This window comes from Oncorhynchus tshawytscha, linkage group LG04, assembly GCF_018296145.1.
Source record: "Oncorhynchus tshawytscha isolate Ot180627B linkage group LG04, Otsh_v2.0, whole genome shotgun sequence".
NCBI classification, from domain to species: domain Eukaryota; kingdom Metazoa; phylum Chordata; class Actinopteri; order Salmoniformes; family Salmonidae; genus Oncorhynchus; species Oncorhynchus tshawytscha.
In genome coordinates, this window is record NC_056432.1 from 72,167,930 (window position 1) to 72,191,848 (window position 23,919).

At 44.2% G+C, this 23,919-nt stretch overlaps 1 protein-coding gene across 1 annotated transcript in view; it reads right to left on the minus strand.

Annotated features, from left to right (window-relative positions):
- Window positions 1-7,093: 7,093 nt before the first annotated feature.
- Window positions 7,094-23,919, minus strand: part of LOC112249608 (Wilms tumor protein 1-interacting protein homolog) — a 39,970-nt gene continuing 23,144 nt past the window's right edge. The window contains exons 2-8 of the mRNA XM_042321196.1: window positions 21,605-21,706; window positions 16,773-16,840; window positions 14,911-14,973; window positions 14,489-14,619; window positions 14,275-14,326; window positions 13,667-13,735; window positions 7,094-9,841 (exon numbers count right to left, since the gene is read on the minus strand). Of these exons, the coding sequence (XP_042177130.1) occupies window positions 9,647-9,841; window positions 13,667-13,735; window positions 14,275-14,326; window positions 14,489-14,619; window positions 14,911-14,973; window positions 16,773-16,840; window positions 21,605-21,706 (680 nt within the window). The 3' untranslated portion in view covers window positions 7,094-9,646. The remainder of the gene's footprint in view (window positions 9,842-13,666; window positions 13,736-14,274; window positions 14,327-14,488; window positions 14,620-14,910; window positions 14,974-16,772; window positions 16,841-21,604; window positions 21,707-23,919) is intronic.

Sequence of the window (23,919 nt, forward strand, 5' to 3'; positions counted from 1 at the left end):
GGATGGAGAGGTGGTAGGAAACGGCAAGGGCGCAACGTTGGAATTAGAAGTGGAGGGGGACATATTTTTTATTTAAAAAATATATACAGTACCAGTCAAAAGTTTGGACACCTACTCATTCAAGGGTTTTCCTTTATTTTTGACTATTTTCTACATTGTAGAATAATAAGAAAGACATCAAAACTAGGAAATAACACATATGGAATCATGTAGTAACCAAAGAAGTGTTGAACAAATCAAAATGTATTTTATATTTGAGATTCTTCAAAGTAGCCACCCTTTGCCTTGATGACAGCTTTGCACACTCTTGGCATTCTCTCAACCAGCTTCATGAGGTAGTCACCTGGAATGCATTTCAATTAACAGGTGTGCCTTGTTAAAAGTGTAATATATTTAATGTGTTTGAGACAATCAGTTGTGTTGTGACAAGGTAGGGGTGGTATGCAGAAGATCGCCTTATTTGGTCAAATAAGCAAAGAGAAACGACAGTCCATCCTTACTTTAAGACATGATGTTCAGTCAATGCGGAAAATAAAGACATTTTTAAATTTCTTCAAGTGCAGTCGTAAAAACCAAGTGCCCTGATGAAACTGATGCCCTGATGAAACCGAGGACCATCACAGGAAAGGAAGACCCAGAGTTACCTCTGCTGAAGGGGATAAATACATTAGAATAACTGCACCTCAGATTGCAGCATAAATAAATGCTTCACAGAGTTCAAGTAACAAACATAACTCATCTTCTGCACATCTATCACCCCAGTGTTTAATTTGCCATACTGTAATAATTCCGCCACTATGGCCTATTTATTGCCTCACCCCCTTATCCTACCTCATTTGCACACACTGTATATAGACTTTCTCTATTGTATTATTGACTGTATGCTTGTTTATTCCATGTCTAACTCCGTGTTGTTGTCGCACTGCTTTGTTTTATTTTGGCCTGGTCGCAGTTGCAAAACTTTTCACCTAAATCCAGTGACATGAAGAAATGTTTGTTTGATGTCATGTTGAATTCACATTAGTTGACAACTCAACCAAATCTAAACTAAAACTAGACATTGAAATGACATGTGTGTCCAGTGGGTATCTCATTTACAACGGGCAAAAAAGTTCCATGCGACTCACGCTGGCGTGTCACAATACCTGGTACTCTAGTCCTGGATCTTGGAACTGCTACTCACGCAGGTCCTGAATTTGTTTCAGACAGGGTTAGTTTGTGTTTCGCATGTGCTTAATAGCACAGATTAGAGCACCAAACGCTCTACGATCCATACAGTCATACTGTATGTGAAAGGGCCCTATAAATCTCCCAATCCCCCCAGTGTGACACTAATCTATCGCCCCCTTAAAACCAACACAGTCTCTTTTAAGACAGTTTTCTGAGCTGATCATCTCTCTGTGTTCTACCCTCTTCAATGTTGTTATCCAAGTTGATTTCAACATTCCGTTGATTCAAGAAAATGTTCCTATGCCACTGACATCCTGACTTCCTTGGAGCCAACAACTCCACACAATCGTGGACATACCCTAGACTTCATTATCACTGGAGAAGTCCCTGCCTCAGACCTGGATATACATGAGATAGGTGTATCTGATGATAGAGATGTGACAATGTCTGTGAGTACTCCTGCACTTCAGCTCCGGCCAAGCACACTATTAAATTCAGAAACATCAAATCCCTTGACACGTCCTTCTTCCGGGAGTCTGCTTGCCCTGCCCTACAAGCTGATGTCATGAGTCCACCCCTGATGAGATGGTTAACCTATATAATAGCGCTCTAAGGAACAACTTAAACAGCCTAGCCCCTGAAAAAACATGTAAAGTCTTCCATCATCAGTCATCTCCTCCCCCCTACAGACTCTGGCCATCCCACAGCAACTACCGAACAACGCAACATATTTGCTGAGTTCTTCAAGGCTAAAATCAACACCATCCAAAAGAACATTGTATCCTCCAACCCTAATCTCACTCTGGCTCCTACCCCACCACCCATATCTAGTCATCCTTTTAGTGACTTTGCCACCCTTTGCCTTGATGACAGCTTTGCACACTCTTGGCATTCTCTCAACCAGCTTCACCTGGAATGCATTTCCAACAGTCTTGAAGGAGTTCCCACATATGCTGAGCACTTGTTGGCTGCTTTTCATTCATTATGTGGTCCAACTCATCCCAAACCATCTCAATTTGGTTGAGCTTGGGTGATTGTGGAGGCCAGGTCATCTGATGCAGCACTCCATCACTCTCCTTCTTGGTCAAATAGCCCTTACACAGCCTGGAGGTGTGTTGGGTCATTGTGCTGTTGAAAAATACTCATGGTAGCATCCACATTAATATAGAAGTGTTTGGAAACATATTATATTCTTATTTACAATAAAAGTGACTCCAAAATGACAATACATTATTTACCATTCATTACTATTGGGCACAAAATATTTTGAAACACAACCAAAACAAACAGCAAATGAATCCAACAAATTTGTTGTCACAAGGTTGATGTAGTCAATGTGTGCTAGGAATATGGGACCAAATACTAAACTTTTGACTTCTTCAATACACATACTGTATAAGTGAATTTGTCCCAATACATTTGGTCCCATTAAATAGGGGGACTATGTACAAAAGGACTGTAATTTCTAAACGGTTCACCAGATATGGATGACAATACCTTTAAATTAAAGCTGACAGTCTGCACTTTAACCTCATAGTCATTGTATTATTTATATTTTATTTTATGCACTTTGAGATTTTTCATCTATAATGAAAAGTTCTTTACATATATAAAAGTAATATTACTTTTCTATAAACATCTAATCATGAGCATGACATGACCCAAATGAAGGAATACAAATCATCTCAGAGAATCTCATCCTGCAATCACAGCAAATAGTGAATAGATTTATTTTAATTTGAAAGTATCTGATTATGTGATTATTTCTGACCTAATGTGATGCCAAAAGCTCAATGATAAATTGTCAAGTGGGATGACACACACTTAACAACCTCAGAGACTGGCCGCCCCCAGGGGGTGAGGGTAGGCAACAACATCTCCACCCCGCTGATCCTCAACACTGGGGCCCCACAAGGGTGCATTCTGAGCCCTCTCCTGTACTCCCTGTTCACCCACGACTGCGTGGCCACAAACGCCTCCAACTCAATCATCAAGTTTGCGGACGACACAACAGTAGTAGGCTTGATTACCAACAACGACGAGACGGCCTACAGGGAGGAGGTGAGGGCCCTCGGAGTGTGGTGTCAGGAAAATAACCTCACACTCAACGTCAACAAAACTAAGGAGATGATTGTGGACTTCAGGAAACAGCAGAGGGAACACCCCCCTATCCACATTGATGGAACAGTAGTGGAGAGGGTAGTAAGTTTTAAGTTCCTCGGCGTACACATCACAGACAAACTGAATTGGTCCACCCACACAGACAGCATCGTGAAGGCGCAGCAGCGCCTCTTCAACCTCAGGAGGCTGAAGAAATTCGGCTTGTCACCAAAAGCACTCACAAACTTCTACTGATGCACAATCGAGAGCATCGGGCTGTATCACCGCCTGGTACGGCAACTGCTCCGCCCACCACCGTTAGGCTCTCCAGAGGGTAGTGAGGTCTGCACAACGCATCACCGGGGGCAAACTACCTGCCCTCCAGGACACCTACACCACCCGATGTCACAGGAAGGCCATAAAGATCATCAAGGACAACAACCACCCGAGCCACTGCCTGTTCACCCCGCTATCATCCAGAAGGCGAGGTCAGTACAGGTGCATCAAAGCTGGGACCGAGAGACTGAAAAACAGCTTCTATCTCAAGGCCATCAGACTGTTAAACAGCCACCACTAACATTGAGTGGCTGCTGCAAACACACTGACTCAACTCCAGCCACTTTAATAATGGGAATTGATGGGAAATGATGTAAAATATATCACTAGCCACTTTAAACAAAGCTACCTAATATAATGTTTACATACCCTACATTATTCATCTCATATGTATACGTATATACTGTACTCTATATCATCTACTGCATCTTTATGTAATACATGTATCACTAGCCACTTTAACTATGCCACTTTGTTTACATACTCATCTCATATGTATATACTGTACTCAATACCATCTACTGTATCTTGCCTATGCCGCTCTGTACCATCACTCATTCATATATCTTTATGTACATATTCTTTATCCCCTTACACTTGTGTCTATAAGGTAGTAGTTTTGGAATTGTTAGCTAGATTACTTGTTGGTTATTACTGCATTGTCGGAACTAGAAGCACAAGCATTTTGCTACACTCGCATTAACATCTGCTAACCATGTCTATGTGACAAATAAAATGTTATTTGACTGTCACAAAGAAAAATATATAACCACCACCTCTTTGCAAACCAAATCTCCATAGGCCCAATGTGTGACTGTGTGGTATTTGTAGTGTACTTGAGGTGGCTCCTCCAGGCTTGTGGTTATTGTGAGGTATTATAGAGTTGGGGGATTCACTTAAGAGTTTAAGAGGAGCATTACAGTAACCATCCTACTTTATGCTCCAATTGGCACAAATGTAGTCCAACAGGTAATTTAAGAATCTGTCTTAAATCCTCTCACTTGTACAATAGGAAACCGTGGGGGTGCCATCTTCTTGTTCATCTAGAAAGTTTGCTAAGTTGATTCAGTTTATAATCCCTGTAGTGTTATTTAAACCTGATTATAGACAGAAAACAAAGGGTAAATGTGCAGAAACAGACCCGGAGCAGATTGTCTGTGTGTCTTAGATGCTTCTATCTCATTTTAAGATTCAGAACTTGATGAGTGAATTGATGGTCAACCCCAACTCATCATAACTCAAATTTAGTGACCAGAACAAGTCCAGTAGTGAGGGTCTTGGGCTGTAAGTATCAAGCGTCTCAGAATGGGAGTGCTGATTTAGGATCAGTTTTGCCTTATAGATCACAATGGGCAAAAGGGAAAACGATGTCAGCAATCGCAATCTGAGATGCATGATACATGGCCTCTGATTCCAGTAAAGTGCAGATGGACTGTTTACTTCCAGAGCCAACAACACCCCAGAGACTACCCTATCAGTGATGTCTGACAGGACCAGAGCTATCATACTGTACATACCACGGTGGGGGCTGCTCTCTGCTCTGCTCTCTGAGGGATCCTCCATCACACGACTTGCTGGAGAGACTTGCGTGCGGGGATGTAATTACACACCACAATTACAGTAGCTCTGATCTGATGATGATATCTTTCTAGAACAAACATCTGAGTGCACAGAGGTAACTGGAAGGCATGAACAACAGCATGGGACTTTCATCCAGAGCTGGGATTTTTCATCTTTGTAAGCATCCATCTTCTCCACTGGGAGACAAGGCAAGGCCATGGGAAAGCCAGTTGTCCATATCACTATCAAGTTCAGGCTAAATCATTCCCATATCCTTCCCAAGTTTACCAGATTTCGTTGTTGATGTATGTCCAATGGCAGCACTACATTACAGCATGCAATAAAATGGTAATAACATGTTAATTGTGGTATTTGTGTTGTAGTTCAACAAAGTGCCATCATTTGGATAGAAATGATCATGACTTCACATACAACAAAAAAGACATCATCATTTGGTTTAAGTTAGCTACAAAACCACTTTATTTAAAAAGCAGATGATATAATCTACAGTTAAATGATACGTCCCGATTTTTAATACATTAAATAACTTTAGACTTTTTCATGTTTAGATAAATAAATCTAGTTTCCTTTTTTATGAACCATCTAGGTAATCAAACACTTATACAAAAGCGATACAAAAGTGATGTGACAGAGGTGTCATATGTGCTTATTGAAAACTACTGATAGGAGAGAGAGAAGTCTTCACTTTCAGAGTGATTTATGACAGAGGATGAAAGGAAAACTAGCCTCTTTATGCACAGGTCTGGGGAAACTAGCTGTGTGCTATGCAATAGAAATGGAACTGAAGTAGTATGTTTTAAAAGAGGTGTATTAAGACATTGTTAAAGGGGATCAACTCTTGTCAAGTTTAAACATTTTCTGATTTAATGGAAAATTATTTGAGATTGATGAGTGGGTCTTATTGTACTATTCAAACTACAGTTCAGAAAATGCCATTGCCTCATTCTTCAAGTGTATTACACATTCCTTGACTAGGAGTCTCATCATACTATGCTGAGATTCAGTTTATCTACCATCAAAGGGAATTTCCCAGCAAAAACATGTACTCCAGGGATACTAGCCTTTTTCACTTTTGAAAATGTACAACTGGGAGCAGAGCAAAAATTAAACAACAGTTTGCCAAACATACACTAATAATTACATTCCAAAGAATTTCATCGAGGGATACATCAGAAAGCACATGATGCCTGTGTCGGCCACTCCTCTCCGTAATCTCTACGTCAGCCTCCTTGTCTGTTAGATTCAGTAGTATGAGAGGACAGTTCCTCTGACTAGGCTACTGTGAGCAGGTACTGGGTAGGCCTGAGTCAGAGCCTTAACCCATCCTTTCTGTTGGAGAGAGATTGAGAGAGCATGGGTCGTTTTGTGGAGCTGGATGGCTGTTGTCCTGCTCACTCAACAAGGTACATGCACCATGGCACTGCCACTGGTGCACACACTCACACACACACACACGCGCACACACACACTTCTGTACACACTGAGTATACCAAACATTAAGAACACCTTCCTAATATTGAGTTACACCACGTTTGCACTCAGAACAGCCTCAATTCATCGGACATGGACTCTACAAGGTGTTGAAAGCCTTCCGGAGGGATGCTGGTCCATGTTGACTCCAATGCTTCCCACAGTTGTGTCAAGTTGGCTGGATGTCCTTTGGCTGGTGGACCATTCTTGATACACACGGGAAAAACCCAGCACCGTTACAGTCTTTGACACAAACCGGTACCTGACACCTACACCAAAACCCGTTCAAAGGCACTTCAATATTTTGTCTTGCTCATTCACCCTCTGAATGGCACACAGAACACAATCCTCAATTGTCTCAAGGCTTAAAAATCAGGTTGAACCTGTCTTCAACTACACTGATTGAAGTAGATTTAACAAGTGACATCACCTGGATTCATCTGGTCAGTCTATGCCATGGAAAGAGCAGTTCGTAATGTTTAGTACACTCAGTGTCTATAGACCAACAAACTAACACACACACACACACACACACACACACACACACACACCGGCACAACCAGCGAGGGAAAACACGGGGGATGGATTCCCAGAGACATGGGTTGGACCAGCAACTCCCACAACCAACCAGACAATCAGATCAACCAGTAGGTATGACACAGTAACGTGTGCATGACGAGGATATGTGGGGACTCTCGATGGTCAGACACTCATTTACTCAGTGCTACCATATGGGTCAAATAACCAGTGTGTGGAACTGTACATGTTAACAGGTCTGTGGATCGCATGACCAAGCAGAGTGACAACACAGAGGCCTCTAGGACATGTGTCCTTGAGGAGAAATTAAACAACGGACCAATACCCTTCAGAGGACCGTTAAGACGGCGACAGCTCGCTTGGCCTCCGATTCCATTTGATAATAATAACGCAGCAAAAAAATACACTACACTTCTAGAATCTTATGTGGAAAATGTCTGCAAAATATATAGGCAATCTACATGCTTCTAACTTTTTATCTTGTTATATAATCGTTGAGACACTGCTTGTGAATTTCTCGAGGTCACGTCTTCTAAGACTGCTAAGTGGAATGAGTGCCAGCCCAGGCTAGCGCTGTGGCTACTGACAGGGCATTTGGTGCCACAAACATCCACTATGCCAAGTAGCACTGGAGCAAAGGGATGGTACAGGAGACTATGTCACAGAGTCACACGAAGGGATGGTACAGGAGGGTGTGTCACAGAGTCACATGAAGGGATGGTACAGGACACTGTGTCACAGAGTCACATGAAGGGATGGTACAGGAGACTGTGTCACAGAGTCACACGAAGGGATGGTACAGGAGTGTGTGTCACAGAGTCACATGAAGGGATGGTACAGGACACTGTGTCACAGAGTCACATGAAGGGATGGTACAGGAGACTGTGTCACAGAGTCACATGAAGGGATGGTACAGGAGACTGTGTCACAGAGTCACATGAAGGGATGGTACAGGAGACTGTGTCACAGAGTCACATGAAGGGATGGTACAGGAGACTGTGTCACAGAGTCACATGAAGGGATGGTACAGGAGACTATGTCACAGAGTCACATGAAGGGATGGTACAGGAGGGTGTGTCACAGAGTCACATGAAGGGATGGTACAGGAGGGTGTGTCACAGAGTCACATGAAGGGATGGTACAGGAGGGTGTGTCAGAGTCACATGAAGGGATGGTACAGGAGGGTGTGTCACAGAGTCACATGAAGGGATGGTACAGGAGACTGTGTCACAGAGTCACATGAAGGGATGGTACAGGAGACTATGTCACAGAGTCACATGAAGGGATGGTACAGGAGGGTGTGTCACAGAGTCACATGAAGGGATGGTACAGGAGGGTGTGTCACAGAGTCACATGAAGGGATGGTACAAGAGGGTGTGTCAGATTCACATGAAGGGATGGTAAAGGAGGGTGTGTCACAGAGTCACATGAAGGGATGGTACAGGAGACTGTGTCACAGAGTCACATGAAGGGATGGTACAGGAGACTGTGTCACAGAGTCACATGAAGGGATGGTACAGGAGACTGTGTCACAGAGTCACATGAAGGGATGGTACAGGAGACTGTGTCACAGAGTCACATGAAGGGATGGTACAGGAGACTGTGTCACAGAGTCACATGAAGGGATGGTACAGGAGACTGTGTCACAGAGTCACATGAAGGGATGGTACAGGAGGGTGTGTCAGAGTCACATGAAGGGATGGTACAGGAGGGTGTGTCACAGAGTCACATGAAGGTGGTACATGAAGGAGCTTGGTTGTTGCTGGTAGACTCAGTACCCTTGCATAGCCAAAAGGAGCCGTAGCTATCTGGATTGTGCCATTGTCACTGTCACCATGCGGTAAGGTTTCTCAGTGGAAGGCCACTCTGAAGGCACAGCATGTCCAACCCTCTAACCCTGCCAGACAGTGCTGGAATGTTATGTAGCGACCTGTTTCATGGCCTCCCAGCCTCCTGGCAGAGACGCTGTCCGGCTCTCTCTCTCTCTGACAGAGGAGCAGTAAATGCATCATGGCATTGGGCTTCAGCTCGAAGGAATGAAGAAAACAGAAAGGCAGTAAAAAAGAGAGGGATGGAGAGAGAGTGGCCCCCTCCCTCCATCCAGGCCAGGCCCCACTGTGATGAATGTGCAGGGGTCATTGTGCTGACGTCAGCCAGGGTATCTGGGTGGGCTGGGGCCTCAGCCTGCTTCACTGTTCATAGACCGAAAGGAGGGAGAAAAAAACTGATGAGAGAGAGAGAGGGAGAGAGAGAGAGAGAGAAAGGGAGAGAGAGAGAGACGTGGACTCTCCCAGCCCGGTCTTGTGACTTGTCCATGGCCCTGTATCTATCTCCTCTCCCCAGGGCACGGCCGGCAAGTAGAGAGCGAAGTCTCCCAGGGTCTGTCTGTTCCGAAGTTCCCGGGATTCCGTGGGCGGGGGATTCCTTCTTCTTTCTGCTATGTTGTCTCAGGTCACCTGGGAGGCGGGTCAGCGGTGGGTTGGGGTTGGTTCCTCTCACAGCTCAGTGACGTGTAGTGGGTAGCTGGGGGCGGGTGGGCGGGCACTGCGACCTTTAGCCTGCGGATGTGGCAGCCGTGACAGAGCAGGTGGCAATCCAGGGGGTAACAGCGGTGACCCTCCTCGTCATTTAGCTGGAGGCCACAGTCCTACAACACCAAGGGAGAGAGATAGACTCAGTGAACTGCAGTAGCTAGACATTTGTGAAGGAAAATATTATATACACCCATCTAGGGTTGGGCGATATGACGATATATATCGTGTGACGATATAAAAACGTCTATCGCTTCATATTATGCTCTATAGTTTATTTCGTTGTGTCGCAAATCAATTGTCAATTGGACAACACTTTGCGTTCTTCCACACGGAAATTTGTAACGCAAACAAACATGGAGGAGAGTGAACGTGACACAGAGCACAGAGACACGGAGCTCGTACCTAAAAGAGGGGATACTACGGTCACGTAGACGTGGTTTGGGGATGAAAAGTTTGACACAGACCAGAAAACCATCCTCTGCAAAAATATGCCGCAGGCCGGTCCCGACAACATTCTCAAACACCACTAACCTCTTTTACCACCTACGCAAGAATCATGTGAAACAGTATGGAGAGAGTCTACAGATGAGACCCAAACAAGTACAGTCGAGTGCTCAAAACAACCCCCCCGACTCAGGCGTTGCAAGAGGCTTTTGCCCGCGGCACAGCATATGGCAAAGCATCACGAAGATGGAAGGAGGTAACAGCTGCCGTTACAACTTACATCTGCAAAGACATGGCCCCAGTTTACACGGTCCAGAAACAGGGGTTTCATGTGCTAACACTCGACCCAAGGTACCAAATACAAATTGATATGTAACATGTATTAATGCCAAAATAACATGCAAAACAGGCAAGCCCCCCCAATATATATATATATATATATATTTTAGGCCTATTTTTATTTTGTTTGCAACTATAGTTGAAGTGTATTGTATTGACCTTTTGAGATTTTATACATTTGACATTTTAGTTGAAACTTTGCACAAAGGTTCTAAATAAAAGGAGAAATAATCAAACATGAGTAAGTACCTTTTATTTGTTGAGTATAATTCAAAATGTAATAAGAAATAGGCCTTTACATGTGGTCATTTAATATAAGCTATTTATTTATTACAGAAAATGTGCTAAATCATGATGTGTATCGTTATCGGGATATGAAATTACCTACAGTGCCTTGCGAAAGTATTCGGCCCCCTTGAACTTTCCGACCTTTTGCCACATTTCAGGCTTCAAACATAAAGATATATAAAACTGTATTTTTTTGTGAAGAATCAACAACAAGTGGGACACAATCATGAAGTGGAACGACATTTATTGGATATTTCAAACTTTTTTAACAAATCAAAAACTGAAAAATTGGGCGTGCAAAATTATTCAGCCCCCTTAAGTTAATACTTTGTAGCGCCACCTTTTGCTGCGATTACAGCTGTATGTCGCGTGAGGGTATGTCACTATCAGTTTTGCACATCGAGAGACTGAAATTTTTTCCCATTCCTCCTTGCAAAACAGCTCGAGCTCGGTGAGGTTGGATGGAGAGCATTTGTGAACAGCAGTTTTCAGTTCTTTCCACAGATTCTCGATTGGATTCAGGTCTGGACTTTGACTTGGCCATTCTAACACCTGGATATGTTTATTTTTGAACCATTCCATTGTAGATTTTGCTTTATGTTTTGGATCATTGTCTTGTTGGAAGACAAATCTCCGTCCCAGTCTCAGGTCTTTTGCAGACTCCATCAGGTTTTCTTCCAGAATGGTCCTGTATTTGGCTCCATCCATCTTCCCATCAATTTTAACCATCTTCCCTGTCCCTGCTGAAGAAAAGCAGGCCCAAACCATGATGCTGCCACCACCATGTTTGACAGTGGGAATGGTGTGTTCAGGGTGATGAGCTGTGTTGCTTTTACGCCAAACATAACATTTTGCATTGTTGCCAAAAAGTTCAATTTTGGTTTCATCTGACCGGAGCACCTTCTTCCACATGTTTGGTGTGTCTCCCAGGTGGCTTGTGGCAAACTTTAAACGACACTTTTTATGGATATCTTTAAGAAATGGCTTTCTTCTTGCCACTCTTCCATAAAGGCCAGATTTGTGCAATATACGACTGATTGTTGTCCTATGGACAGAGTCTCCCACCTCAGCTGTAGATCTCTGCAGTTCATCCAGATTGATCATGGGCCTCTTGGCTGCATCTCTGATCAGTCTTCTCCTTGTATGAGCTGAAAGTTTAGAGGGACGGCCAGGTCTTGGTAGATTTGCAGTGGTCTGATACTCCTTCCATTTCAATATTATCGCTTGCACAGTGCTCCTTGGGATGTTTAAAGCTTGGGAAATCTTTTTGTATACAAATCCGGCTTTAAACTTCTTCACAACAGTATCTCGGACCTGCCTGGTGTGTTCCTTGTTCTTCAAGATGCTCTCTGCACTTTTAACGGACCTCTGAGACTATCACAGTGCAGGTGCATTTATATGGAGACTTGATTACACACAGGTGGATTGTATTTATCATCATTAGTCATTTAGGTCAACATTGGATCATTCAGAGATCCTCACTGAACTTCTGGAGAGAGTTTGCTGCACTGAAAGTAAAGGGGCTGAATAATTTTGCACGCCCAATTTTTCAGTTTTTGATTTGTTAAAAAAGTTTTAAATATCCAATAAATGTCGTTCCACTTCATGATTGTGTCCCACTTGTTGTTGATTCTTCACAAAAAAATACAGTTTTATATCTTTATGTTTGAAGCCTGAAATGTGGCAAAAGGTCGCAATGTTCAAGGGGGCCGAATACTTTCGCAAGGCACTGTATATCGGGATATGAGATTTTGGCCATATTGCCCAGCCCTACACCCATCCAATGCCTTTGAGCAGGTGCTGGATATCAAAACTATCCATATTTCAAATATTTACTGTACCTTTTATACCTCTGGACTGATATGAGAGGCCGCTGATGGGTATTCCTGTCAAGTTTACGAAGAGGTGGAGTTTGGGTATGAAGTTAGAGCGTTGGGCCAGTAACTGAAAGGTTGCTAGATCGAATCCCTGAGCTGACAAGGTCAAAATCTGTCGTTCTGCCCCTGAAGAAGGCAGTTAACCCACTGTTCTTAGGCCGTCATTGTAAATAAGAATTTGTTCTTAACTGACTTGACTGGTTAAATAAATAAAAAAATAATTACATACGGGGCTCTTAACCATTTTTTAAATATGTGATGAATTTTCCATCCCCTGCCGACCTGGACTTCAGACCCCTGTAATGACTATCAACCCCACAGAGGCTGCTGAATGATTACCTATTGTATACATAATACCTTTATCACTCACCTAGACGGGATATGAGCTATTCCCTGGAATGTGTGATAATGAAATGAGTCAACCAGCTTTTGCCATTAAACATGGAATTCTTGATCAAACTCACACACACTTACAATCACACTTTATTTGAGCCCTGATTACAATGACTCACACTTGACACAGCTATCATTAAACTGCTGTGTTAATGAATGCACTGTCAGGAATTCAATTTGGCTGACTTCACTAATTACTTTGATTACACTGAGGTTTGTAAGTCATGTGGGATGATTTCCTGTACATGTGTCTGAGTGAGTAAGTGGTCTGAGCGGTATCTCAGAGTGCTGAGATTCCAGGGTAGTCAAACAACGACCCCTGGTCTGATGTCCAGCTGAGTCCAGCGCTATCAGCCCTACCCTCTCCTCTCCCACAGGTCAACTCTGGAATGTGCCTGGACAATGAGTCACCACATTGGGTTGCCCCTCACTCAGGATCAGTTTGTGTGTGTAGTGCACATACTCACAGAAACATACACCCACACTGCCGTAGCATTTACACTAAAATGGATGAATGATCATAGCCAATGTGCTGGTTACGTTCAACACATACATAAGACAAGAAACACAAACAGGTTGGTAATGACATTGTCTCACCTCACAGTGATAGCACTCCACATGGTAGTCCTTGTCCATGGACACCACCCGGATGGTCTCCTCAGAGCCCTGTCAGGAAACACACACAGTCAGTCAGACCCTCCCGTCTCCACTGGCACCAACAACCAGAGCTGTATATTAAGAGAGTTGGGTCAGAACGGACGCCATAGGTTTTAGAAGGGACACCCTGTTAGTGCCTTTATTCTCAAAATGTAGGAGTCGTAACGATACGAGAGCTTCTCCGACAATTCCCTATGAAATGACCCGCTGTAAACAAGCAAAATAGAGCAGCGAATTTAACAGAGGTTTTTATTGATTAGCATTGGGGATAAAGTGTATCCATGTCGGTACTGTGTTGTGGTGTCAACTAATTGCTCATCTGCCTTCACTGGAAATCTTCATAGATTTTGAAAACTATCAGAAATAAACAGCACAGCGCGGAAGCATCAATTATCACTTAGCAACGGCTATGGAGGAGAAAATGGCAATCTCGGAACGTTCAGACAGAAACCGCATTGGCCCAACCCTCGACAGTATATATTATATATGACTCTGACAACTAGTGACAGGAGCTAAGAGGATACAAGCAGTCATTGTCACATCATTACCTGAGCAGGGAGGATTGGCTGGTTGCATGAGGCACATTTAGGGGCAAAAACCCTGTGGGGGAAACAGAGTAGAAGTTAAGTCTTGGTACATGCTGCATAATTTATATCAGTTTCAGCACAAACCAGGATTTAAAGAGTACTGTGGAATGAAGAAACTCTTGCATGCAGACTTCATCACATGTTGGCATTTTCTATGAGAGACACATGTCCTTACGTGTGGTAGTCTTTAACACAGTAGATGTTGTTCTCCACGTCCACAGTGAAAGGCACTCCGTCCAGACCCTCTGTGCAGACCACACAGCGGAAGCAGCCAGGGTGGTAGGACTTGCCTAATGCCTGCAGGATCTACACACACACACACACACACACACACACACACACACACACACACACACACACACACACACAGAGATAAGAGTGAGGCTAGAGATTGAGGCCTCAGTAGGAGTCAATCACACCAGCCCGTTGGCATTCAGATACAGAAACAAAACTAAACTAGGAGGTATGATGCCACATGTCAAGAAGAGATACAGTACTTCCAAAGAGAGATCCCAGAGAGGGACAGGCATACTGTTCTGCTGATTGTCTCCTATCACTATCTAGCAGGCCCTCCTACAGTATTAGGTTATTTCTTACCATTTCCATGATGAGGTGACCACATACAAAGCACTTCTCTGCCGTCTGCTGAAAGCCAGAGTACTGTGGGAGATTAAAAAAAGAGACTTATCATGGGGTTTGTTTTGATTCTAACATGTAGCAATGGAAACTGTTACATGGTGAATGTTAACTGTGTATGGTTGAGACTTGGGAGTGCAGCATTACAAAAGAGAGGATGGCTAAATTTGACACCTTTAAGTGTTTGAGACAGGGTTGGGGTTAATTCCACAAACTAAATTCTAATTTCCTTCTCCCTGTAAATTCCATTTAATTCAGATTTAATTGTATGTCAGTCTTTGAATTCAGAGATAATTCAATTCCTCTCAATTCCAATGTTAAGTCAATTCCAATAATTCAATTCCCAATTCAATATTTTCCTGAACAATTCCACAAATATTCAATTCCATTTCAATTCAAACAGTCCAAATAGTCTTAATTCCAAGTCAATTCCAATTGAATAGAATAGAATTGTTTTCAATGTAAATTCTCCACTTCTTAAATGATTTCAAGAATTTAATTGGAATTTCAAATTCAATTGGAATTGACTCCAACCCTGGTTTGAGAACCCCTAACACTATGACCTAAATGTAAATGTAGGGACCCAGAGTACAGCCTAAATGACACCATCTATAGGGGGTGCTGCTGGTCTCTTTATATTGATGTGAAAGGAGTTGGTCCTTTTTCCTTTGTCTCCTTTCTTGGTTGAGATGTATATGAGAGACCAGCGGCATTGCTGAAACGATACCTGTCCTAAACCAAACCCATCAGAGCACTCTACTAACAGAAGGAGTACAGCACACATCCAGTCCTCAGCTCTCTACTATTGGTGGTCTCCAAAAGTCTGCACCACAGTCACACAAACACAAGGAGATGTACCCGAACTCGAGGTAAGACATGTGTAACTTGAACATAAGATATCACATTGAAGTCAATGAGGGATTTAAATGTGAGTTATACATGCATTACCATCGTTATGTTTGTCCCATAGTGACCATCTGCAAAGCACATGACCCAGAGGTCATGACCTGATGAGAGGAGGGGGAGGGTAATGGTGGGACAGGGGCAGCAGGTGGAGATGCGGTGGTGAGGGGTGCATGGGGAGGGTGACTCCAGATTTTCACTTTAACCCACCAAGACAGACTATGACGGGGCAAAGCTGGTGGTCAATACTCTTGAGGAAGCTAGGGACTTTATCACATCCACCATCTGATCCCTTTAGGATCTATTCTTTACATCTATAGTATGAGGAAACCCAATACCAGTCTTAGCACTCATCCTCTGAACCAATTAAAAGTCTGTTTTAGGGGGCAATGTCTATGTGTAATGGAGTGATTCATTTACATTAAGTAAGTAAATGGCAACCTAACAACCTAATTCAGTAGTAATAAGGTCTGTATCTTTTTGGAAGTCAAAAACGACTGCTATAAAACACCTGGTTCCCATTGATCATAGATTGACGGACGTCTATAAGAGATCAATACATAGTAATAACTTGTGTCTGTTTCCCATTGTGTTCAGCCTGGGCAGATGGATACATCATACAGGAGTCCGTCTGAGGCCTGCAGCTGCCCACAGCCACTCTGCCTCCCTCTATAATTCTAAGTGCTGGGGAGTAATGGGATGAGAGCAGTGGGGTAATTGTGCTCCTTGGGGAAATTTGGGGGAAATTAGTGGGAATTGGAGGGGTGGTGCTTAACTTTAATTGTAGCAGTGAAAGTCTGTTTTCTCTGGAGGGTTTTGAATGTGCAACCGCTCCTCTCCCAAGTCTGTGATGAACATAACATAAACATAAATGCATGTGCATAAGGAGGCATGCAGGGACAACAGATGTTGTAACTCACCAGGAAGTCCTCTTCACAGTAGACCTTGCCGTTGACGTTGTAGAAAGCTTTCCCTCTCAGCCTCCTCCCTGAAGAGGAGAAGTAAGTGTGTGAGCTGGGGTATAGAAGTGTTCCTGTATCAGACCCTGTCAAAGTGAAGACTGTAAAACTGTTGCTATGTGATTTTACCCAACCCGTAGGCTATAAGAAAGTTAATACATCAAGGAAATAGTGTTTCCAGCCTTTTGAACAATGCTGAAATGCTCCAGGGGCTTCTCCTGATGATATTTTAAATACATTTTACAAAACTGCATTGTTGAGAATAAACAGAAATGGGAGTTGACTTTCTGCCTCCTACTCCCCTGACTCCTCTCTGTTCCATTAAAGCCACAACAATAACAGATGTCAACAGGAAACACCAGTGACTAAAGCAGATGATAGTAGCATAATGTAGGTTTACTCGTTTGAGGTCCACACTACTGTTTCAATACTCTGGTCATCCATTGATCCCCATGGGACTCCTTCTACTTAGAACCAGCAAACAATCAATACAGCCCCACCATCCAGACCAGGCCCAAACTGCTTTACAAACTCCCCTTCCTCCTCACCCCTCCTCGCCACTACCCCTGCCATTGTGTACAGCTCACACACACTCACCACCACAGCCCAAATATAGGAGCCTGAGCAAAGGATTTCCCCATGTCTGGTATAGGCAGGATCATACTAACAGTCAGTCCCTCCCCAAAGTCACCATTTTGGGGCTCCATGAGCACAGTAGCAGTAAATTCCACAGGATAAAAGGGAATTCCACCTAAAAGGAAAGATCTCCTCACTGCTCACTCCCACTGGCCCTGGCCTTTGCGCCCCCTGCGATGCTTCTCTTAATGCATGCCCATTCAAATGCACTAAATGGCAGCAGCAGTCTCTTCTCTTTCTGGCAGCGCAGTGACTTCAGCCTGGCAGACAGAGCGCATGGAGCTCATAAATCTGCAGGATTAGTCAGATTTAATTGCCGTCCTGAGCTGCCATTGATTTTATGCGTGTCCCGGCTTGGGAAAGACATGTCCCCCTTTTTACACCCAAATGAATGCAATCACTGTATTTCACACACAGTGTCACATTGCTGGGAGATAGCAATACATTAACACCCACATAAATGGCTATAGCAGCCGAAGAATGCTGTTCACACAATAGGTGAGACTTAAGACTGAAAGCGAGGAACTATTAGCATTTAGAGTTGGAGGCTGGACGAGAGAGAAAAACATATTTCCTGTTGACTACAGAGGAGGAGCTCTTTTAATTCAGAGTGACTAAACTTATAAAAACCATTACATTCAAATCAACAACACACCAGTGAGCCAGAGTTGGGGCATGTTGCTGTGTGTCTGTCTGGTGACCTTTGCTCTGGCGAGTGCATCTGGAAGGTGAAACACAAAGCCCTCGGCGCTCGCTGACTGTGGTGCTCTGCTAAGGGAGCGGGCCGCCTGAGCAAACGGGCACATTCTTTCTGCCTGAGGTCACTAGTTGGTCCCATTCAACTCCCCTCCACCACCCTCCCTCCCTCGTTCCCTCATAGAGAGGGGGAGGGCTCCCTGCCTCCCTCTCTCTCCCTCTAGCCTTTGTCACAGGAGAGGAAAGTGCTGGGCTGGCTGTAGTGGGCTGGGGCTCAGGGCTCCTCTCCTCTTCTCCTCAGCTCACAGCCCCTGAGCACAGTGGGACATGTGGCATTTTCCATGGAGTTCAGGACCAAATGGCTCCCTGATTGGGATTTTACACTCAAGATACTGTACTTAGTTTTTATTGCTCCAACATTGGTTTCCCATGACTCAGTGCTGCGTTTCAAAGACATGCACATAAAAGGCCGTGCATCTTGAAATAATTGGAGCGATTCTCTCAGCTAGATATTTAACCCATCAGAAATCATTTTAGAGAACTACAACAAACTGCAGTGAACTGGTCAAATAAAATAATTCTCTGAGGAAAAATAAAATCCTTAGTGAGTCATACTCCAGCAATCAAGTCTTGTGATCATGTGGTCAGTGTGGTAGATTGTGGACCAGTCATGGATGCCTGGTGGCGGTACTGTAGCACTGCTGACTGCCACTCCTGGTGCCAACCAGCCCGGCATCTGGACATGTCATTTTATCTGTGTCATTTATAAAATCCCTATGCTACTATGTTGACTTTTAATGACCTGGCTGTTGGCCATAGGCAACTTTTTAAAATTTAATTTAAACTATAGTTGCTAAGCCAAGACATGAGATCACAATAAATACTGAATGAATATCTCCTTATGTAAATAATCTGAATAATGCCCTAGATTACCATATTTTAAATGTTCAGTATCCCCATATTCTTCCTGTAGGAGGGAAACATCAAGCATGTTGCACCCTCTCAGTTTCTATCCCTCCCTCTCCTCTCCTCTCTCCTCTCAGAACAAGTGGGCCTTTATCACCTGCAGGCAGGCAGCGGGGATCTGAGGGGGAGGAGGCAGAGAGGGAGAGGCGGAGGGAGGGCCTGCCCACTACTGTGGTAAGTAAAAGAAGGATGCTGGAGGTAGTGACTCACTCAGATTGCTCAGGACTTCAGACAGGAATGTTTCGATCCCGGCAACGTGAGCATGTGCTGACCTGCTGCTGTTTCCAAATTGTTTTTAAGTAAGTCTCTCTTTAAAGAGAACAGCCAAGTTAAGACACCAACAGAGCCACAAGCACATCTCTCAAATAGAAAACCCAGAAGCTACGGAATCTCCCAGTCTCTCTAATATCATTAAGAGCTAGGATAAAACCATGACCCACTCAGTCTCTCTCAGAAACTCCCCCACAACTAAATCACAGCGAAAGTCATGATCAAGTAGTCGAACCATCGCCAAAGGCAGCACGGGTTACACTACCAAGCTGTTGTACATCATTTAAAACCTTGGCCAGATCCCACAATTTACACTCAGATGAGGGAGTAGCATAGTAATAGAATGACTAGATTATATTTATATGGGGAGTAGCCAGGCTAACTCTACTTGGAGCAGCCATCTACCATACCCAAGACAGATCCCCAATAGCAGACAGCAGAACATTAAGATGTGTGCCCTGTGCCAGCCAGCCAGCCAGGTGCAGCTGGTGAGTGACTGAGGAAACCACAATGCATCATAAACGGGTTTCAGAAATACAAGGCCCTTGGCTGTTTTCTCCTGGCTGGTGTGAGAGGCACAAGCAGGATGTGTTACAGTAACACAGATGTAACTAGTTAATCACTAGCGTGCCCCATTATAGGCATGGATACATGTGAGCTAGCAGACAAAAGGTATGTGGAAGGAGGAAGTGGGTGGTGATCCAGTCAGGAGCTGGGCATCAACACCAGTATAGGAAATAAACAGGAGACTGGTCACAGAGGTATGTCTTATGACTGTATAGTTGAGACTAGTAAATAATGAGGAGTGTGTGTGGGTATGTTTGGGCGGGTGGGGGGTGTTTGTGTGTGTGCTTGCGTGATGTGTGAGCGTATAATTACTCGCGTACACATTTTTCTGTGTGTGTGTGCGCGTTTATCGGTGTGTGTGTGTTTATGTGTGTGTTGTTTGCTCAGAGCCCATTCCAGGCCGACCCCCTCTGATAAGCAGGCCTGGTACACTTTGTGACTGTCTGATTGAGGTCCTCATGGGAAGGCCGGCTGAAGTGGAGGGGGGTAGTTTGCATTCCTGGCCATTTCATGAAAAAAGGGTGCAACCATAGGAGCAAGCCAAGAGGAGGGCTCAATTATGCATGGTTAAACAAAGCCCAAGGCTACCAGCCAGCAATGTCTCAGAGAACTGAACTCTCTCTGCTATGGAGCTCCTGACTCTTACAGAATAACGTTTGTGGCATTTTAGTCAAAAAGTAAAACAAAAACAGTTTGTCAAAAAATAAGTTGATACATCATTAGGTGTGTTTAGAGATCTGCGGGCACTTTAAAACTAAACTTCTCAGAGGGGTTGAAAACAGTCTAAAAAAGCAAACATTCCCATTCATAAGAGACCCAACAATACATCACAGAGTTTACGTTAGGAATAAACCATCGCAAGAGTCAAGATGGGCCTGTTATCATCTATATACAGAGACCACTAGAATAAGAAGGGGGAGACGTGCTTCACTTTTGGATAGATTTCACCAAACGTATTTCATTCTGAATAGCAGAGAAGTATAGATTCTCTTTTTCGGTACTGTTTAAACCATTATAGATGGGCAATAATGTCTGACCAATATAAACAGACTACAGTATATCTCTCTGGTCTGACTCAAGTACACTTTTCAAAGCAGGTCAAAAGGAATCTGTAGAGAAACGTCGGGATTAGAGACACTGCCCCTCATTCTTCAACCACACAATACACCTGAAAGTATATGTATTCAATTACATGTCAATTATATGCATTTCTTCCAAAGCCAAGGGATCAGCATCCATGTACATCAGCGCATGAATGAAAGTAACCTTGCTCCAAACTCTCTCCAGCTTCACCCTCGTCTCCACTTGAAACAAGAGAGGACAATTGGAGTCAGGTGACAGGGCAGCACTACACACACAAATATACACACGCGCAAGCACACGCACTTATACACACATGCACACAACATGCATAAACACATTTTTTCAGGTTGACTGCAGATGAATCATCCGTCTCTACAACCCGTCTCTACAGTTCCAATATATAATCCGTGTTCCTGTCAAATAGAGAATAGAGCATTCTGCTGATAACTCCCAAAGACACTCTGGCAACCAACATCAATGTTGTGCTAAGAAATGAAAATACAGGACATCTGTGATGCCAGCCAATGATGCAGCTGCTGAGTAGGAGTAGAGGACAGAGGGATATATACACCTACCACAGGAGTAACAGGTGAAGCAGTTGGTATGGTACAGATTCCCCATGGCCTGACAGGCTTGGCTGGCTCCATACACACCCTTTCCACACTTGATACAGATACCTGGAGGAGGGAAGAGACACAGGTTAACATCTAGACATAATCATCATTATTTTACATTGACATTGTAGTCATTAGGCAGAGCGACTTACAGGATGACCACACCTCTTGCATCGCGTGCACGAGCATTGCAAAATACATTTAGAAATCTGTTATTCAATTATTGCACCCAAACTGCTCCCGCATCAAATCACATTTTATTTGTCACATAGACATGGTTAGCAGATGTTAATGCGAGTGTAGCGAAATGCTTGTGCTTCTAGTACCGACAATGCAGTAATAACCAACAAGTAATCTAACTAACAATTCCAAAACTACTGTCTTATACACAGTGTAAGGGGATAAAGAATATGTACATAAGGATATATGAATGATGGTACAGAGCAGCATAGGCAAGATACAGTAGATGGTATCGAGTACAGTATATACATATGAGATGAGTATGTAAACAAAGTGGCATAGTTAAAGTGGCTAGTGATACATGTATTACATAAGGATACAGTCGATGATATAGAGTACAGTATATACGTATGCATATGAGATGAATAATGTAGGGTAAGTAACATTATATAAGGTAGCATTGTTTAAAGTGGCTAGTGATATATTTACATCATTTCCCATCAATTCCCATTATTAAAGTGGCTGGAGTTGAGTCAGTGTCAGTGTGTTGGCAGCAGCCACTCAATGTTAGTGGTGGCTGTTTAACAGTCTGATGGCCTTGAGATAGAAGCTGTTTTTCAGTCTCTCGGTCCCAGCTTTGATGCACCTGTACTGACCTCGCCTTCTGGGTGATAGCGGGGTGAACAGGCAGTGGCTCGGGTGGTTGATGTCCTTGATGATCTTTATGGCCTTCCTGTAACATCGGGTGGTGTAGGTGTCCTGGAGGGCAGGTAGTTTGCCCCCGATGATGCGTTGTGCAGACCTCACTACCCTCTGGAGAGCCTTACGGTTGAGGGCGGTGCAGTTGCCGTACCAGGCGGTGATACAGCCCGCCAGGATGCTCTCGATTGTGCATCTGTAGACGTTTGTGAGTGCTTTTGGTGACAAGCCGAATTTCTTCAGCCTCCTGAGGTTGAAGAGGCGCTGCTGCGCCTTCTTCACGATGCTGTCTGTGTGAGTGGACCAATTCAGTTTGTCTGTGATGTGTATGCCGAGGAACTTAAAACTTGCTACCCTCTCCACTACTGTTCCATCGATGTGGATAGGGTGGTGTTCCCTCTGCTGTTTCCTGAAGTCCACAATCATCTCCTTAGTTTTGTTGACGTTGAGTGTGAGGTTATTTTCCTGACACCACACTCCGAGGGCCCTCACCTCCTCCCTGTAGGCCGTCTCGTCGTTGTTGGTAATCAAGCCTACCACTGTTGTGTCGTCCGCAAACTTGATGATTGAGTTGGAGGCGTGCGTGGCCACGCAGTCATGGGTGAACAGGGAGTACAGGAGAGGGCTCAGAACGCACCCTTGTGGGGCCCCAGTGTTGAGGATCAGCGGGGAGGAGATGTTGTTGCCTACCCTCACCACCTGGGGGCGGCCCGTCAGGAAGTCCAGTACCCAGTTGCACAGGGCGGGGTCGAGAACCAGGGTCTCGAGCTTGATGACGAGCTTGGAGGGTAATATGGTGTTGAATGCCGAGCTGTAGTCGATGAACAGCATTCTCACATAGGTATTCCTCTTGTCCAGATGGGTTAGGGCAGTGTGCAGTGTGGTTGAGATTGCATCGTCTGTGGACCTATTTGGGCGGTAAGCAAATTGGAGTGGGTCTAGGGTATCAGGTAGGGTGGAGGTGATATGGTCCTTAACTAGTCTCTCAAAGCACTTCATGATGACGGATGTGAGTGCTACGGGGCGGTAGTCGTTTAGCTCAGTTACCTTAGCTTTCTTGGGAACAGGAACAATGGTGGCCCTCTTGAAGCATGTGGGAACAGCAGACTGGTATAGGGATTGATTGAATATGTCCGTAAACACACCGGCCAGCTGGTCTGCGCATGCTCTGAGGGCGCGGCTGGGGATGCCGTCTGGGCCTGCAGCCTTGCGAGGGTTAACACGTTTAAATGTCTTACTCACCTCGGCTGCAGTGAAGGAGAGACCGCATGTTTTCATTGCAGGCCGTGTCAGTGGCACTGTATTGTCCTCAAAGCGGGCAAAAAGTTATTTAGTCTGCCTGGGAGCAAGACATCCTGGTCCGTGACTGGGCTGGATTTCTTCCTGTAGTCCGTGAT